The 14,558-nt window shown below is 29.6% G+C and overlaps 2 protein-coding genes across 3 annotated transcripts in view; both read left to right on the plus strand.

Moving 5' to 3' along the window:
• Window positions 1–14,558, plus strand: part of LOC139516491 (uncharacterized) — a 735,418-nt gene that overhangs the window by 214,021 nt on the left and 506,839 nt on the right. The gene's annotated exons all lie outside the window — the stretch shown is intronic.
• LOC139516519 (ethanolaminephosphotransferase 1-like) lies at window positions 5–14,450 on the plus strand. 2 transcript variants are annotated; one of them, XR_011662979.1, is made up of 10 exons: window positions 5–133; window positions 5,193–5,261; window positions 5,881–6,073; window positions 7,136–7,398; window positions 9,581–9,692; window positions 10,100–10,148; window positions 10,730–10,910; window positions 11,709–11,891; window positions 12,538–14,012; window positions 14,118–14,450. XR_011662979.1 is itself a non-coding variant. In XM_071306690.1 (9 exons), exons 1-9 carry the CDS (start codon window positions 77–79, stop codon window positions 12,595–12,597), a joined length of 1,167 nt encoding a protein of 388 aa, XP_071162791.1. In that variant the 5' UTR covers window positions 5–76; the 3' UTR covers window positions 12,598–14,063. The 2 variants fall into 2 exon arrangements, 1 of the variants encoding a protein (XP_071162791.1); XM_071306690.1 differs by lacking the exon at window positions 14,118–14,450 and having other exon boundaries at window positions 12,538–14,063.

Here is a 14,558-nt window from a genome sequence, read left to right on the forward strand (position 1 = left end):
ATTGGATAAAATATTTAGAGCGACCAATTAAAATTAATTTTATGAATAAAAATCACATCCATCCTAGGACACCACCATGGCAAAGTTTACATATTTGTCAGACGAAGTTTTAAATGGCTTTGACAATTATAAGGTAATCATTAAAACATCTGACAATTGTTCATGTTTTTAGACAAAAATCTAAGTAAGCTTTGTTTGCTTTTTTGGATCATAAACAGGAAAATAAGGGTAAAACGCAACAAAACATGAACTGTCTACTGATGGTATGCTAGTCCAAATAATTATGACGTCTTGAAAGGCTATTATAATTTTTTTCTTTGACGCCTTACATCGCGTCAAAGAAAAAAATTATAATAGCCTTTCAAGACGTCATAATTATTTGGACTAATGGTATGCCAGATATAGGTGTATCTAAATGTATAACGTCAGATATGAAGTGGAGTGGACACATTACAACCATCTGCAAAAAAGTAAACAACACTATGAGCTTCCTTAAAAGAAACCCGAACATTCGAAATCCAACACTAAAAGAAAGAGCATATAAAGCACAAGTTCGACCGATCGTGAAATATGCCTGTACAACTTGGGATCCCTATTTGAAGAGGATTCATCAGATTGAGATGGTTCAGCGAAGGGTTGCAAGATGTGTCGAAAACAGATACCACAACACCTCATCTGTCACAGACATGCTAGAAAAATTAGAATGGGCATCACTTGAAGAACGAAGGAAAAAATGGTAACAAGACATATCGGCACCCAGACAAATTGGCATCTTAGTCTGAAGACATTTCGGTATCCGAACATTTCAGGACCAAGACAATCTGGCACCTCGTTTTTAAAAATAAATTTATTATCAAAAATTAAAGAATTGTTGCATAGATATTATAACTGTATATAAAATATGCATTACAAAAAGAATAATCATGATTATGTATGTATGGATAAACATCATTTAATTAAATCATAACTAATTGTTAGATATGTTGTTGATCGTTGTTGTTTGAATAAACATTATTTAATTGAATCATAATTAAATCATAATTAATTGTAGTTATGCATTAATCAGTATTTTATGTTTAAATGTAATAATTCCTCAATAAACTATTAAAGATCAAAAGTGTATAGCTTGTGTTTGCAACTTGTGTTCTCGTTTGATCCTTACATATGTTAAGACAAAACAATACTTAAAACAATATTTTATTGTTTTAATATTAAAAGCCATAAACAAAACAGCGTGTGCAAGCCATAATGAGTAAATACCTAAAAACATATAAATAGGTCAACACTTTTGGGATACTCTTTCTTACACAATGTCAGATGACAGTTGTATACAGTGCCAAAATGTTGTGCGCCCTAGACAAGAAGCTTTGCAATGTGATTGCTGTCAAAAGTCGCAACATAGAACATGCAACAGTGGTACATTTTGTAAGTTCATTGTTTCAGGAAAAAGAATTCACACAAATAATACACCTATCAAAATGACTAAGCTGCAGTACAGTCTTCACAAACAAATAACAAAAGGAATAAACCACTTAATAAGATACCTCTTTGAAGATACAATGTACAATAATGTTATAAATGGTGCAGGAGATAAATAAATAACACTCATACATAATTGCTATATATTATTGTCATTGATATGGTTATATTTATAAATTAACTGTTTACAAATTTTTGAATTTTTTGAAAAACTAAGGCTTTTCTACCTCGGGCATAGATTAGCTGTATTTGGCAAAACTTTAAGGAATATTGGTCCTCAATGCTCTTCAACTTCGTACTTTATTTGGCCTTTTAAACTTTTTTGGATTCGAGCGTCACTGATGAGTCTTTTGTAGACGAAACGCGCGTCTGGCGTATACACTAAATTTAGTCCTGGTATCTATGATGAGTTTATTCACACTAAACATGCAAATTGAGTTCATGCCCTCATACATAAACAGTGCCAGGAAATTTTAATTTTTGGTTCACTATATTTAGATTAAAGATAAATAATTTATAAGGTGCCGATTTGTCGATGTTAGGTGCTGATTTGTCTTTCACGGGTGATGATTTGTCTATGGTAGGTGCTGATTTGTCCGGGTACCGATTTGTTTGAGATTAGCACTATTACATGCATGCATAGCGGTTCCTTCCAAATACCATTGTGCAGCACAGTTGCTTGGAGGGAATCATTCTATCCAAGGACTATACAAGACTGGAATGCCCTACCCACTAATACTGTCATGGCTAAGAGTCTTGAATCATTCAAGACTCAATTAACTGATTAATCTATATCAGTTTGTTTTACTAGCACATTATTTTTCTTGTACAGCACCCCTTGTCTGTTTTTGTGATATATTTTTAAATTTTTATAAATTCCTTGTAAATTAGCATATGCACCTTAAACCGTAGTTTGACCAAACATGGCAGAATAATCAGAAATGATGGTGGCCACCAAACGACAGAAGCAGGTGTAAATTTACTAATTATGTGTATAACTGTAACTGTAACAGTATTAGACATGTTACAGACTTATCAACAGGGTGTCAAAAATACAAACAAAAATATGAAATCAACCTCACTGCACTTAAGGTTCCACTAAAGTCAAAATATAGGACACTACAGAAATATCTAAACTTTGCCTGTATTTTTCAACCTACAATGAATAAAGCCCTCACTATGGAAACATATGTTCATTTAAACATACTTAACATATACACATGTTTAAATGAACATATGTTCCCATAGTTTAGGACTTTATTCATTATAGGTTGAAAAATACAGGCAAAGTTTAGATGTTTATGAAGTCAAGTGTCCTATATTTTGACTTTAGTGGAACCTTAATCAGTACTAAGTCAGTGGTGGATCCATAAATTTTCATAAGTATGGGCCCACTGACTGTCGAAGAGGGGCCTGTTCAAGCCATGCTGCCTGAATTAGCCTGTGGTACTGTCATGTTTTCATGAAGCATATTCGTGAGATATGGCTTGGCCAAAAATTATAAAGATCACAGAGAGAAAAACAGTTAATCATAGGAAAATGCAGCCAAATACGCACGATTCTTTTTATTTTGGACTGCAGATTAACCACATAGAAGTAGAAGTAGAAGATTCTGCATGAGTCTCATGTTAATTGCATGAGACTTGACAGCCCTGCTTGATATATATTTTGTATTCCCTCTTAAGTGTGCTTGACGACTAATGTCATTTGAAGATAAATATAAGAAGATATGGCAGACAGGGGTACTACTTGTACAAGTTATTTTTATTTACTTGAAGAAGTCATATTTAAGTATAATTATATAAGTAAATTTGTAGGATACTTATATAAGTGAATTTTATTTACTTGTATAGGTAAAAAGAAAGGCTTAGTTTTGTACCTTAGACATTCAGATTTTTTTACTTATATAAGTGGAAAAGTCATCCTATTTTCTTTTCTTGATTTCTTAGGAATTCTTTGCTCTAATAGAATTTTTGATTGTCTGTCCTTTGCAGATGTCTTTTCTTATCATTTAGGTGTAATTTCATGGACAATGAAAATCCCATTTGTCTGTTATCTTCAGAACACTGAATAAAAAATTATTAGCTAAACTGTGAAAATCATTAAAGGAATGTTTTTACATCTCAAAACTTAGAATTTTTGTGGGATTGTATAAATTATTTTATATAAGTTTATTTTTTAGAAAATTAAGGGGAGATTATTCAAACATTATAATTAACTTGTATAAATATATTTTTTTTGATCCTTCAAGTAAATAAAAATTACTTGTACAAGTAGTACCCCTGACTGTGTGGTACGAGTGCCATTGAGAAAACTCTCCATCCAAGTCATAATTTGTAAGAGTACATTTAAGCCATTCAACACAGAGTCTTGGCTCACACCGAAAACAGCAAGCTATAAAGGGCCCCAAAAATTGCTAGTGTAAAACCATTCAAATGGGAATACCAACAATCTAATCTATATAAAAAATGAAAAACACATATGAACCACATCAACAAACCACAACCACTTAACATCAGATTCCTGACTTAGGACAGGTGCAAACAAATGCACATTTTATTTTTTATACTAAGATTTCTATAACACAGTGTTATAGTAGTCTCAGGTTTAAATAATTTTAATCAGAAATTAAAAAAGAAATGGTGCATGTTCATTTGTCAAACAGCACTTTTTGGATGTCATGCATCTACATGAATTAGCCGATTTTGTTTTCATCAGCTTCTAAACTACACCAGGTTTACTTTTAAAATAAGACCATAAAAAATACAAGGATTTGGTATGATTGCAAATCAGAAAACTATCCACCAAATTCAAATGAATTGGATGTAAGCAATTATAAGGTTAATATAATTTAGTTGGCCATTACCATGACAACATTGATATATCATATAACACAGAAACAATTGTCTTTTAATAAAAAAAAAAAAATGATAAATGACTGCTTTTGGAAAATATTGCATGCATATTCATGTAAATGTAATATTACTGAGTCAAGAGTTATGCTAGAAGCCATAGTATACATCTGGATGTTTGGACTTGTCCTTAACAATTACACTTCACCTTTTCAAAAGAAAAGACCCCTTTCGAGTTCCTTCACAAAAAAAAACTCGTCAATTATGTGCGCCTTAATGACGTAATTTAGCAGATACAAGGAATCACCTGTATCCCTGCTCTATTAAAGATCATCAAGCGTCTAAGTGATCGTTATTGTGCAGGATAAATTAGAAATAATATTTTTTCTGTAGGTACTTAATTACAATTCCCTAATGATGGTAGTGCTGGTTGTCAGCTATGAGAATCCAATTTGCCGAATTAATAATTTGTGCAATATAGCATCATAGTTTTCCAACCATTTGCTCAACATTGGAAGGGAAGTGATGATGCCCCTAAATGCTCGAATGATGTTCACTAAAACCAAAAGTTTTGAAGGAAATGCATCTAACTAGAAAGTTGTCTATTCACTTGATATGTAGTAATTGTGCAACTGAAAATTTCTTCATTTCATTATATATTCGGTCTGGTAAAAATCGTTAAAAAAATCCTGACCATCTGAAATGTTTCTTATATATCTTCTTTTTTTTTTAACAAGTAAACTTTGAAGTGGCAACAAGCCTTGAAACCAAATTTGTTTGGACATCTATGTGTATTGTTGTAACAAATATTTATTTACAAGTCAAACTTTATCAATTCCTTGTAATGTTTTTATTTTACAGTACAGTTCAATTGATACTAGTCCCATCAGTAAATATGTTACACATCCTTTCTGGAACTGGGTAGTTGAGGTAAGTCAAGTCTATATTTGAATCCTTAGATAAGGTAAATCCAGAATAGTGCTTCAGATGCATGAAGTTTATACTTGTAATGTGTTATTTTTTAATTTTTATCAGGAAAGCTTAAACACCAGTATTCACAAAAAATATACTCAAATTTGATGAGTACATGTAGCTTTAATAACGAATTACTTGGATAAAATTCAGAGGTAAAAGGTGTTAATGAAATAATTTAAAAAACATGAAATAAAACAGAAAAAATAAGGTCTTGGAAACATTGAACATTTAAAGTTTCAGTTTTGACAGAAATATGGCCTTGTAATTTGGAAAATTTCATGAAAATTGTTTAGTTGTCTGAACATTATATTTTGTTATGGCTGCGTATCTTAAAATACCTGGAATAATTTTTCAAACTGATGTGCAAAGATGACTAAAGATCTAGTTTTGTTCCGGTTGAGTATAATAATGACTTATATATTGAGATCGTTGTCAATTTGCTCTCACCCTAAATGTTGGAGCATCATTAAAGCCAGACTGCAATAAAATTTATAATGTAGGTAAACAATAATTTAAATTATATTAGTTTCACAAAGGACCAAAAATATTTGAATAATGAATGTTTTCATTTCAGTTTTACCCAAGATGGATAGCACCAAATTTGCTGACATTGACAGGTTTCCTACAGCTTGTGGCTAACTTTTTCTTATTAACATATTATGACTGCAATTTTTACGCGGCTAGCAGAGACCATCCTGAGAGTCCACCTGTTCCAAACTGGGTGTGGTTAGTGTGTGGATTGAATATGTTTATTTCACATACATTAGGTAATACTTAAAGCTTAAAGTAATTGTCCGTTAGTTCATCATGTTCATATATCATCTATTTTTATACGGCCACAAAATTTTTTTTGCATCGTATGATGCTATCATGTCATTGTCTGTGTCGTTGTCCGAAGACGCATTTAGTGTCGGGACAATAACTTAAGTTTTAGTGAATGGATCTCTATAAATTTTTACCAGAAGGTTCAATACCACTAAAAGAAGGTTGGGATTGATTTTGGGGGTTATGGTTCCAATAGTTAAGTAATTAGGGGCCATTAAGGGGGCTCAAAATGAGCATTTTTGCAGTTTTCAAACAATAACTTGTGTTTAAGTGCATAAATCTCTCTGAAATTATTCCACAAGTTTCCATACCATGAAGGGATGGTTAGTATTAATTTTTGGGGTAATGCCTCAAAAAATTTTGGAATTAGGGACAAAAAAAGGGGAAACTAGGTTTTCTGGTCAATGGACAATTAAGACAATTTAAAAGCACTGTAAGGGAGGTAATTCAAAAACATTTAACATACAATGTTGGGTATGTTCAGATATACCTTCCTTACACTTCTTGTAAATTATGTACTAATGAATGTCAGGTTTTGGACTAATTGCAAAAAATCAGGGTGTAGTTTTCATTTTTTTTTCAAATTTCTCAAATTCCAAATTTTTTTAAAGTTTGAAGAAGAAATCTCTAATTGCACGATATTGTGCTATAGATTTGTAAGATCTTGACATTTGTTTTGTGTCAGAAACTCATATTATGTAAAAAACTTGATCACAATCCAAATTCAGAGCTGTATCAAGCTTATTATTATATGTTAATCAACTTATCCTACAGTTTTAAACACAGAACTCTGATTCGTCAAAAAATGATGGCATACATATTGAAGTTAGGCACTGTAAATAGATCAAGGAATATCAAACAAATTATATATCATAGTTATAAAAAAGTATTGTAGTCTGCACAATTTTATAATACATCAAAAGTGCAACAAAATATTCTTCTTTGAAGTTTCAAAAAAAAAAGAAGAAAAATGGCCAATTGAAAAATAACATATTTGTTCACAGATGGGACAGATGGAAAGCAAGCCAGAAGAACCAAAACAAGTAGCCCACTGGGTGAACTTTTTGACCATGGTTTAGATAGCTGGGTAACATTATTTATGCCAGTGGCAATGTACTCTGTGTATGGTCGTGGAGAGGGTGGTGTAGATGTATTTAGAGTGTTCCTTATAACTATTGGAGTACAGTTTTGTTTCATGATATCACATTGGGAGAAGTACATAACTGGTGTGTTGTTCCTGCCTTGGGGTTATGATTTAAGTCAACTTGTAAGTATATTGACTAAATATCTATATTATCTCCAGAATCTTGATAAGGTTGATAACATCCAACCAGTTGTAGAAGAATAATTAGAGTTGGAAACCCATGTATTTTTGTATTTATATATGTTTTGTACAAGTTGTAATGTACAAATTACAATTTGTACAGATGTTTTGTACTAGTTATCAGTATTTTATGAATCGCTTAACACAAATGATTGATGCAATCACATAGTCTTTTATTCCACATATTTCTGTCATATTTCTGCAACTACATGATACAGTCTAGTGCTGAGCATTGATACAAAACATATTACAAGAACACAAAAAGATTTATTATGGATATGATTTTGGTATAAGGAAAAAAATAAAATAGGAATTTAAACCATTTAGGTCAGTGTTCTCCCCAGGCCGTTTTAGCGTCGCGGTACCGCGACGCTATATTTTTTCACCGTGATGCTATAATAATTCCTGCGACGCTATAATTATTTTGAAGATGCTATTTTACTTGTCCTCAATTTTGAACTTTCATCTATTATCGATTATGATCATAAAAATTAGACCACCTTTAACTGTAATCCCTTTAAGTCGGACATTAAAAGCAATTAAGAGATTAAATAGCCAGGTGTTAATTGCCCTCAGGGTTATAACTGTTTGGATGCGAATATCCAAAGCTGACACTTGTGACATGACTAATACCACGTGTCTGCAATCACCAATTTCGACATGGAAAAATGCAATCCCAAAACAATTCGAAATCTACGTTTTGTATAACGAAATTTCAAAGATTGAAACGATTTTTTTTTTTTTTTTTTTTTATAAAAGTCGTTTATTTTGTGCAACTCTGCAAAAATTACTTTCTTTCTCTTCCGGTAATACGAGAACGAGAATGTTGGTTTTGAGCTAAAATAAGTTTTATACTTCTTTAAAAAGTGATCATAATTGGCTTAAGTTTATGTTTAATCCATTTAATGCATTAAAAGCGTCTTATTCATTCACAATCTCTTGTCAAACAATGTTTATTCTCTGCATTTTCGTAATTTTTTCTACGGCCGCCATTACACATTTTTGTATAAACTACGGATTGGAACCGGACCAGATATGACAAAAATCCGCATTTTCACGATAATGACAACAGATGGACAGTAGACAGAAAAAATATACCAATTGAGAAAACTACGCATTAACAGACTATTTTAGTTAGATAACTTTGTTAAAAATACATATCATTTTGATGTAAAGATAAGAAACAATTGGGACTAATTCATTGAGTGCCATGAAACAATGATATTCATAGACATGATAAAAAAAAAATTAAATTGATTTTTTTTTGCTACTTTTGCTACTTTATCTTTACTTAATATAATATAAAAATTAGTTAATTTTGTGTACTAGATATTTAGTTTTGTATATATACAGGTTGCACTATAATGAACCATTCATTCATTTGACTTATTGTTGGGTAACTGAAACCACATATTTATTTTTATTTGGCACAAGAGGAAAAAAATAATTCTGTAACTATAAATGAATAAAGAAAACATAAACTGAAACAACTGTTTTTGTGGTTATAGTTTAATTGTATTCTCAGTTATGAATTGAACAATATAAACTAAAACATATAAAGGAAATAGAGCATCAACGCGACGCGACAAATGACAATAAAAAAAAATACAGTTATATTTTTTTACGCAAAATGTGATGCTATCCAAAATTTCTGGGGAGAACACTGATTTAGGTATCATCATTTCCAATTTTTGGACAATAAGAATAGCACTAAGTGTTAAGTTGGAGTATATAAATATGAATTTCAGACATTAAACTGATACATTTTAAACTTGTATCACCTGTTGAAAAGGTAAGCGTAAAAAAACTTATAATTTGTACAAAAACCCTGTACAAATTATAATTTGTACAAACTTACATCTTGTACACAACATAAATATAATATATATACATAATGTCTAAAAAAAATATAGCAACAATCATCAATCAATCTATTTAGGTATTGATCAGCTCAGAAATTTATGTATATAGTTAAACTTGGTATCCTAAGGTATCAGTTTATATTGCAATCGTCTTGGTTTTTTTTATATTTTCAATTGATTTTTAAAATAGAAGTGGTGTCAGTTTCTTTACCTTAATATATTATTGATAATAGAATTATTGATGTTTTTTTTTAATTTTTCAGGGTTTGACATTTATATATCTGTTAACTTTCTTGGGAGGACATGATATGTGGAAATTTAAAGTACCAATAGTTGATATGCAAATGTCAAATGTATTTGAAATTGTATGTTATGGTATGTACTGATTGGTTCTTCATTTATGGTATATAATTATAACTAGGTAGAACAGATAGTCATTTGTAAATACAATATTTTCTGAAGATCATGTAAATTTAATTCGGTTTTTTATTAAGGATATGTTTTTGGAATATTTAGAATTATACCTTGGCACATAAAAAATGTAATTTGACTTTATTATTCTGTTGAGACTTTTTATGCAGATTACGAGTCTGTTTATATTTATTGATTTTAATTTTGAAAACTTCTGTTTTAAACATACAAGTTTTGAGATAAAAAAATTAAATACTAATTATGAACTTAGTGTATATTTTGTAATTTTTCTGTATATTTTGATAAGACAGCAACTCAACAACACAATACATTACAAAATGTTGTTTATTTTGTTATATTGTTTATTTCAGTTGGATTTTTGGGATTAACCATGCCATTCACCTTCTGGAATATTTATGAGTAAGTGTCATTATGTATAAGATTGTAAAAATATAGTAATTGTCAAGATAAGAAATGAAAAATAGTGTACATGATGTTTTATCATTGAATTTAAATGCTACATTATAACAATATGGCATTTTTCTTAAAAAATGTATTTCCATTACTAAAAAATAATTTCTTAGCTCTTTATTGTTGGGAGTTCCTTGATAAATTAATGTACGTGTGTAACTTTAGCCTTTTAATGCTATGAAAACATGTTTCTATTTCATAATTATACTTTTATAGTTTTGCAGTTTTTAGTGAATGCAGAAACCAGTATGCTTGTATAACTTGCAAAAATGAAAGGTTTTAAACACAGTTAGTTATTAAAGTACATATATCATATATTTTTTTTATAAAATATATTAAATCTTAACATTTTTTTATTTTGAAACCTGTTTGGTCTTAAATTGTACCTTCTAATTCAGAAGTTTGCACCTAATACTGCCATGTCTGAACAAATCATATTGGTTCATGAACTTGGTGTACTGATATTATTTTGTATGAAAACAACATAAAGAATTGGTGGATTATGAGATTTGTGACTTTTTATCTTTCAGGTCATATAAAAATAAAACTGGGAAAATGCTAGGTTTGTGGGAAGCCATGAGACCTGTTATAGCAACTATTAGTTTATTTTCCTTGATGATAGTCTGGGCCAAGTTTTCCAGTTGTGACATTATAGAATTATATCCTAGACTGTTCTACTTAACAACAGGGACAGTATTTTCAAATATTACGGTAAGTTCTATGTTTATAAATGAGCAATATTGTGCTTTGTGTTCTTTTCTCCAGTTTACAAAATTTAGCACAGTTGTCAACATTTGGACATTATAAATCATCTTAATTTGACCTAATATGTATCATTATAATGTTGTCTAATGAATAATAAGTTGTTTAGAATCGTATCTAAATTATTATGAAAGAAAAAATCAATTGCATCCAAAACCTGAGAAAGTTTCAAATATTTTATGAATTATAAGAGTAACATTTAGCACAGTGGTACGTACCACTGCTTAGTTCACATGCTCCCTGTGATATGATCTTTTTAATTTTAATGCCAAATTATAGTTTTTGACCAACTTCAAGGTCCACTGAACATAGAAAATTACAGTGTGAATGGGGGCATCCATGTCCTATTGACACATCCTTGTTCTGTCTTTTTACATAACTATGTGTTTCCTGAAACCTTTATAAGACAATATAATAATATGTTACACTTCTAGAGAAAAAAACAGAATACCTTTTAATGATAAAATCACATTTCGGCAATGTTTTATTTTTTTTATAATAGAAATGTGTATTCAAGATCATCTAACTATCAGTAAATAATATAAGGTAGATGTATAGATCATAACCAGCAATGTACAGTAATTATCTGCAGGTTTATTCAAGGAAATCATTGCTAACAAAACATGCAAAGACTTACCTGTCAGCCTTCTATATGACATTTTAATTATATATATCTACCAGAATTTGAAATATTTTGCATGTTAGAAACTGTCAGTTTTTAAGAATATTGTGTTTTTCTTTTTATAGTGTCGTTTAATTATTGCTCAGATGAGTAATACCCGTTGTGAAGTATTCCACTGGATGTTAGTACCTTTATGTTGCATAGTGGCATTGGTTATATTGATAGCTCCTGGAAACATAGAAATATACATCTTATGGTGTTATGCTTTAATAGTCATCAGTGCACATGTTCATTTTGGATTTGGTGTTGTAAGTATTTTTTAATCATATAAAACAAGTTTAGGTCATTATAACATCAAGAAATTTTTGATCCAATACATGCATATACTCTATACACTAAGTCCTTCGTGTACCATTAATTACAAATCCACAACACATTATTGCCAATAAAAAAAAATCTTTTAAAAAAAATAACTCATTTTGTAAGTTTTTATTTTGTCATCAAAGAATTATTTCCACTTTCATTATACAAAATAACAGAATTAAGAACTCTATATTTTATTTTAATTTTTAATTTTAATTGTTTAAATTGTTTTGTATTTTGTTATTTTGGTGCCTGTTATAGCTAACAATACAGATTTTTATACGACCGCAAAAATTGAAAAATTTTACTCATTGTTGAAGGCTTTATGTACAGTGACCTATAACTGCTTTCAGCTACATCATTTTGGACTCTGGTAGATATTTGTCTCATTAGCAAACAAATCCCATCAATGAGGTATATTAAAAAAATGATTTACAGTAACCATATATTCTTAATCCAACCTGACAAACATATTTAACATGGAAAATAAATGAAAATTACAAAAAGAATTACAATAAAAAGACATACATCCATAATGTGTCTTACGTTTTAACTGAACTTTTTTTTATAATAATTGTTTTTTTATTGAAGGTGAGAGAAATGTGTGATCACTTCAAGATAAATGCTCTAACTATCAAGCATGCTGATTGACTAGAAGCTGACTCAGCAGACGTCTGAAATCCGATTGTCGTATTACTGTGTTGTGATCTCTTGTAAACATTGCCTCAGTATTGTAACATGAACTTATTGGGTAGGAAAGCCTACAAGCATTAATTATATACTTAAGCCAGAAATTTGTTTCAATGTTTTTAATCATTCCAAATATTTCTTTTAAAGAGAAGATTTCACATTTTTTTCATTTACAGTGTACTTTTTGTATATACATGTACATGTATAGTCAAATGTTCTCATGCCATGATAGTTCAAAACGAGTGGAAGTGCAAAAACATTTCAAAACTAAATCCTAGCAAAGCTTTTGATGTTATGAGTCTGTGTAGTTCATAATTTATTGTGTTTGTGAAAAAGACATTAGTGATAGTGATTTATTCTATATAAAATATTTACTGTTGTACATGCATGAAAGGTTTGTTTAGTATATTTGCAAATAATGATTATTTTGTCAATGTGCCAATTATTGATTGTTGTAATTTATGAATTTTATGTTCCGTATTTAAATAAACAACAAGACAGACGTGTTTTCTTCAGTCTTTGGTTGCACATATAAACAAACAAGTACAGATGTAAACGGTATGGCCATGGCCATGTATAGATGTTTTATTGGATATTTATATTTTTATTTAGTAAATTATGTAAATATGTATTCTTTTATTTTGTATCTATCAAACCAAAGAATAAATTTTTGAATAATATATTTTATTGTCCATCAAATAATTTTTTATGTGTTTACTGTTTTACATTATTTGTAACAAATCCGCTATGTTATCATCTAAATCTAGTCACGGTATTAGTCTTGGTGACAAAGCATATATATAATAAATATAATGCTTAATGCATGTGAACAAAGTTCTATATTTATTTGAGTTAGTCCCCATAAAAAAACACCTACAATGATGTTATAAATGAATAAATATCATGTAATGGTAAAAAATAAACTCCATGAGTTTTGTCATGTTAATGCTAGATTATGTTGTATATCAATGACTTCAGGTAAAACTTATTGAATACTTTATTTGATTTTAATATTGTTTCCAGTAAGACTAAGAGGTAATATTGAGCATTTTTGAGAGTCTAAATAGCTAATTATGTAATTTACAATTTTTATTCAATATGCCTGTAAATGATTTGTTTTTGAGGAAACCCACTAAAATTTCATAAATTTTATAATTTCCATTATTTTATCATGTGATGTCATTTCTATATGCCTGTCATTCATGCTTCACACAGAAAGTCAAATTTGCTAGGTTAAATTTAGTAAGATGTTTACAAACTTTCAAGATTAATGAACGAAAACTAGGCAACTATATGAGTTATTGTTTTGGAGTGATTTGAATAGTAAAGACAAAAGTTCTTTTCATTTTGGAGATTTTCTGAAAATTTGTGAAGAGGTGCAATATGAGTTCTTGTTCAATAAGCCAAATTTATACATGTCAGTTTTTCAATATTTATAAAAAAAAATACAAAATTTTAAAATTTATAATTGAATTTTCAAGGTTTACCATAAAATTGATTGAACTAGATTCAAATTATATTCATTCATACTTATTCCTACAAATACTTTAAAAATAAAACCATACAATCATGCAACGCATACTAGTAACTGTTGTGCATTATATTTACATGTATGAAATATTATTTTAATACTCATAGGGGAATTAATTCCTTATGTAAGAGTCCAAGAGAACAATGGGTAAATAGAAACATCTGTGCCAAAGATATAAATTGTACAATTGTATGGGTCTTGTTTTAAATGATACTATGATTGTACTGAATTAACAGCATGTTCAACACCTGTGATGTGAAAATAAAAGGATTATTACAAGTTTCTTTGACTTTAAGTTATAAAGTGATGGTTTCTAAATTACACAATACAAAATGATGATGATGAAGATGGCAACATTACTATATCATTATATGGCAGCAAAAGTTTTACA

Source organism: Mytilus edulis, chromosome 1 (assembly GCF_963676685.1).
Source record: "Mytilus edulis chromosome 1, xbMytEdul2.2, whole genome shotgun sequence".
NCBI classification, from domain to species: Eukaryota; Metazoa; Mollusca; class Bivalvia; order Mytilida; family Mytilidae; genus Mytilus; species Mytilus edulis.